The sequence below is a fragment of the Colias philodice genome, chromosome 15 (assembly GCF_061535455.1).
Source record: "Colias philodice isolate Cphi_HAF_F1 chromosome 15, ilColPhil1 Martin Lab GWU primary, whole genome shotgun sequence".
Classification (NCBI taxonomy): Eukaryota; Metazoa; Arthropoda; class Insecta; order Lepidoptera; family Pieridae; genus Colias; species Colias philodice.
Window position 1 is genome coordinate 7,228,041 of NC_143100.1, and position 6,000 is coordinate 7,234,040.

General features: G+C 32.9%; 1 protein-coding gene across 2 annotated transcripts in view; it reads right to left on the reverse strand.

Annotated features, from left to right (window-relative positions):
• Positions 1-5,034, reverse strand: part of LOC149482313 (paired box protein Pax-6-like) — a 44,196-nt gene extending 39,162 nt beyond the window's left edge. The window contains exon 1 of one of the 2 annotated variants that reach the window (XM_089704224.1): positions 4,720-5,034. In XM_089704224.1, the coding sequence (XP_089560350.1) occupies positions 4,720-4,846 (127 nt within the window). In that variant the 5' untranslated portion in view covers positions 4,847-5,034. The remainder of the gene's footprint in view (positions 1-4,719) is intronic. The other variant, XM_089704223.1, reaches the window with a different exon arrangement.
• Between the last annotated feature and the right edge of the window lie 966 nt (positions 5,035-6,000).

Here is a 6,000-nt window from a genome sequence, read left to right on the forward strand (position 1 = left end):
CATGTAAATAGCTTCACCATGTCTTAAGTATTTTTTAATGTATAAAGTTCCTTCGTGTGTTTTTATTGTAGAATAGAGTAACGTTTTATAGTGTGTTTTTTGGTAAACTTTTATAATGTTTTGTGTGATACTTTTATTATGTAATTAGAGAGTTTATAGTACGTTGTTATTTTGCTATATTTTATTATTATATCGAGTCTATGTAAAGTATAACGTAGTAAATTCATTTGTTAGACGCACGCGGCACTTTTACCACCGTCGGGTGTATACTGTGTAAAAATGCACCACTAGCCTACGGGGTACGGCGTCTTACCCACCGTCGGGAGTAATCCCTATAGTTTTGTATAAGAGAAACGACTTTTGACCGCATAACACACACCACTCCGCACAGTCAAGAGCTCATCACTTGAGCAACAGCAAGAAGCAAGAAGTCTCATGGTCAACAGTCGTCGCTCAGTGTACCTACTACTATTGTATATAGTAATAAGAAGCTATTGTACGTCGTTATTAAGAAGAAATTGTACGTCGTTATTATCAAGAAATTGTACATCGTTATTAAGAAGAAATACAGTCCACTGAATTAAGAAAAGGCGGGTTTTATTACATCCCCAATTGGCCCCCCATACTTATAAAATTAGCAAATTACTTAAAAATTATAGATATTATATGATTAATTCGCATCGCATAATATAGTATATTTAGTTAAATAGAACATATTATATAGGTATATGAGTTTATTGACTTATTTAGTAGCTATCTATAGATGTAGATAGATATTTATGGACATATTTATAAATTAATTTGGAATTTGTTATTTCAAATTCATTTTGTTAAGTTAAGTCAAATTAATTTTGGAATCTGTGATTAAAATAAAACTAAGGATACTTTCTGACTGAATGGACGATATGGAGCTTTTAGACTACAGGCCCGTGTTGAAAAAATTATGGGTCATTTGACCCACCAGGTGACCTATCTAGAACGATATAAGAGCATAAAATAATAAGATTCAGCACTATGATGTTACTTGTAAGCTGTCCACCTGAGTGCAGATGAGAATTCGAAGGTTCAGGTAGAGATTTTCTCCCCTTGTCTCCAAGATTTTTGTACGGCGTTGCGGAATAATTGATTAAAAGTAGTATAGAAATAGTATAACACAGATGCCGTACAAAATCAAATGACCAAATTTACCCCGGCAACTGTCGAAAAATAAAAATAAATTCCGACTTTGTGGACCACCATTTTTGTACGGCATCTGTGTCATACTATTTCTATACTGCTTTTAAGCCATTATTCCGCAACGCCGTACAAAAATCATGGAGACAAGGGGAGAAAATCTCTACCTGAACTTTCGAATTCTCATCTGCACTCAGGTGGACAGCTTACGAGTGACGTCATAGTGCCTAATCTTATTATTTTATGCTCTTATATCATTCTAGATAGGTCAGGTGGTGGGTCAAATGACCCATAATTTTTTCAACATGGGCCTGTAGTCTATTTCAGTGAGATAATAATTAATCAGAAGAGCGTTTTCAGTCGAAACTAAGAATTGAAATTTAGTCATCAGTCCTACTTGTAATTAATCATTATCATTTTAGAAGCGATTTCCTCTGCAGTTGTAAGTTTTGACTTTTTTAACATCAAGTTTTAATCTTGATAATATCATTGGAGTATCTGCCAGCTTATTTTGTATTTAAAGTTTTGTAAAAAATACAGCAAAGTAATTATTATCTATACTGAAGTTTAATCCTTTAATAAATTTTTCATGTAAACCTTTTACTAGGTACCTTTAATAATAAGTAGCATTACCTTTTAATTTTTTTTGTGAAGATTTAAAGTGTTATTTTATCAACAAAATGCTACACTTAATCTAGGTACTTGTTAGTTGTTTTCTATGAACCACTGATAGATTTCGTTAGATACCATGAAACGTCCGGATTATGGTCCGGATATATTATCCCCCAAGTAGGTATATACTATATAATACATATTCATAAGTTGCATTATTATTTATTATCCAACTATTTAACAAATCTACAATGAAACTGCTGTAAACCATTCGTTACATACAAGAATATTAAAATTGAATAAATATCAAATAAACGGATGGCTTTAAAAACAAGAGATTTGAGCTTTTTTGCGTTAATATTATTTTATGTGTCTATAAACGACAATATCAAAGTTGCGCATAAGGGTTTTTCTAGCGCAATAAGTATAAATTATTATTATTTATTGTTGCAGTCATAAAATGTGATAAAAAGATGGCTACAAGATACCATAAATGACAACATGAACGTTTGCGTCCATTTGTGCGAAGTTAAATATCTTTTAATGACTTTTATAAGTGCTAATAGTACTCGGCGGGACTAAAAACTCGATATTATATTAGCGAATTGTAATTAGCCATTGGTCTTTGTCATTTAATTTTATGGATCGATTAATAATGTTAATGACTAATGTTTTGCTATACCCATATTCGTCGTACCAAAAACGTGGAAACAACTAATGATTTGTTGCGTGTGCTTTTGCTGTATTGCCAAAATTGGGACACGGATTTTACACTTATAAGTGTTAATTCATAAATGAAATATTTTTTTATTCAACTAGACAAATCAAACGTGTCTAATTAATTTTTGAGGTGTAAATGTCTAAAATAACAAGTTTATAAATGTACTTCCATAAAAACGAAGAAAATAATAACGTCAAAGTAGGTACCTATATGATTTTGATTTGTCTTACAGATAGTTTAGGTCATAGTCCTATAATCACCAGTATTTAATTTTCTTTCCTTTAAATTAAAGTTTAATATAAAATTAAATGCTACTTATAAAGTGTTTATGACTAAAATACTTGTAACAATATTTTATTGGTTTTATAAGTGTGTGTTACTATCCTACTGTGTAAACAGAAAATTATAAGACTTTCAACAAGTACTAAATTAAAATAACTATTTTCCCAAACTCCGAACTCATTTCTATCAAGGTGACATTTAAAACATAATATCATCACAATAAATTAAATTAAAAAACTTCCACATTAACCAGAGACAAAAGCGTTTACCGCCAATCATCAATCAAAACACACAGCCGTATATCATAAAATAGTTTGAATATTGAGTAACATTCACCGGAAACGCTACCGGACAATCTAGTATCAGATCTAAGATTAATTAATTCGATCGGCAATACAATGCTGACAATGTCCTATAAGTTCCGACGCTTTTCGCTAACTCATCGGGCCAGCTGCGCTGTGACATAACGAATGACAACCTTTAACATTGTGTTATGAAATTCTGTGGCTAGCAAGAAAGTAGGCCTATAAATTAAGCTGCCGTTTTACATCGGTTTCCGATACCAATTGTTTGTAAGTCGTGACAATTTGTTGGCAGATAGATTGTGTTAATTATGTGAGATTATATTCATGAGTGGATTAATTATAACTTGTTGAAGATAGATAAATTAATAATTATGTTTAATTAATAATAGCATTTTTGCAATTTTATTATCGGATAGGTTTCTAATCAGAAGTAAGACTAAGTATAGAAACTTATAACTCTTTTTCACAACATTACTTAGATTTTAAATCTAATGTAGGCTTCTTGTAAATATTTGTAATAACAACATCATATGAAAGATCACCTGTGCCTACCTACCTAAAAATCAAAATAATATTTATGTTTATCTAGACAAATAATGGTTTGAGTAGATGATCAGATGTAAATTAAATTTGTGTTAATTAACGGTCAGAATTATTGTCTTGTCTTGCACCTGAATTAAATCTTATAAATAATTTGGAAAATCCAAAAGTGCACGCCTCATAATTTTTTTTAATAAATATTTATTAATTATTATTTTTGTTTATTTAATAACAATTAAACCACATCGAATCAGACCCTGAAAAATGAAAGGGTTCTATTCCTGAGCATACTCAAGCGTAAGAGAAAAAAAAAGACTCGATTAGTAAAGTATTTCGGTCGCTATCGTGTTAACAAGAAAAAGGATCCGCACATACAGACACACGGACGTCCAAGACAGAACTTTTTTAAACTGTTTTTTAACTAGTTTAAATAACAAAAATGACATCAAAAATATCATGAACGTTAAAAATAGTGTTTTTTCTTAATATGTGTGTGTATGTATTACCTTACAATTGCAATGTATGATACATAAAGACATTTTAAGTTTGAAAAATCAGATGTTTTGCGCGAAGTGACAGTAGTACCCACCTCAACGCTTCGCTTATGAGGCGTGCAATAAACTACTTGTCTACCTATATTATGTAATATTTCATGTAACGTTGTCAAATAAATAGAACATGCCTTATGATTTTTAGATTCTTAAATTATAAAATCAGCCAGTTTTAATGTGATAATTTCATATTTTACTAAATAACTATAAAAATATTTCATAAAATATGAATAATTCATGCTCATATTCAATGAATTTCTTAGACGGTTGTTCATTTCTCAGAACTAATTGATAATTAAATCAATTATGTTTTATTCTTTTAATATTTATACGCCTTTTAAATCACCTTAATCATTGTAACGTATCAATTAAATACAATTTAATATGGGCTTAAGAAATATTATTTATGTTCCTATTAATTTTTCTAAAATATAATATTAAAATTCTTATTGGACTCGAAATCACTGCTCTACAAAATGTAGAGACAATCTGTTTATTGAAGGAATTATGAAATAGATCGTAACTGGCGACTTACCATTAGGTGATATGTTGAGGGGCTGCGTGATGGCAGGCGCGGGAGGCGCCGGCTCCATCTTCCAGGACGCGCAGCAGGAGGCCGGAGAGAACTCAGGTGTTGGGCCGGTGCCCGCCGATATCAACATTGTCGAGCCACCGCGAACGCAAGCATATGCACCAATCGAGCTCACTAAAGTTCACGAACTTATCAGTCCCCTAAACATAGACAAAGCACCTACGCGGAGGACGCTCGCCTTGCACGCGCTCGCTCGAAGCTCAGCCAGAACACTGAAGAGCGCGCTTACCGTACCGGCGCGCCCACTCGCGCGCCTACTGCCATTAGCACGCCTCGGAAAAAATCTCCGCCAAACAATAACAAAAAACTACCTCCACTAAATCGAACCTCCATGCACCTCTCACTCTAACGCTCTTAATTCGATTTCCGAACGCGTCAAATCCACCGCTACGCTCCATTCATTTACAGCCTTCCGTCCTGTTCTCTACGGTTCAATAAAATGCTCTCTACATTGTCGACTTTAACAGGTGAGCTTAAAGTTGATTTTGTTATCACAAAGCAAGTGCCGTTACGCCCTTTCAATACTAAACGCGAATAAAACTACTCCTACTCACACTCGTTCGATTCAGCTTAAGCTTGAACTGTATGAAAGGGACAGGTGCTCTACCGCTTGGTGGCAGAATTACAGTAGTGAGCACAGGTGATCTTTCACAATTTCTGTGAAGTGAAGGTGTTAATGTATATCTTGCTCGCTCTGTTTAACGGCAACGAGTGAATGTTTTAAGAGACAACGATAATATACTGGTTGTTAGTTAATTAGACGTCGCTCTACTTAAACATGCTTAGCATTCTAATAGTTTGAGTAACGGGCACGTACCATTTTAATTAAGTCAAGGCGGCATTATTTTAAACTCTATTACGTTCGTAGCGCTATTGAAAATATTTTCTTATCAACTTAGCGTGAGTAGATAGTAATTTAAAAATATTAAATAACAAGGTACGGTGGTTATAAATTAAATTTTATTATTTTAATTCTCAAACAGAATTATCAATCAAGCTAGGACCGTCATATGGTCGGTTCTACATGCAATCTGCCGCCGTAAATACGAAAATTGAAATCTGTGTATTGTAAGACAATTACTAAGACCTCAGATGTATAAATAAAGACCTATAATTACAAGTAGTAGCAGAGAATACATGCATTTATTCCCTTTTATCGAGTGCATTAAACAGACGGTATCAGTGCGAGGTTTTTATTTATAATTACAGGGAAAAGAGAATCGC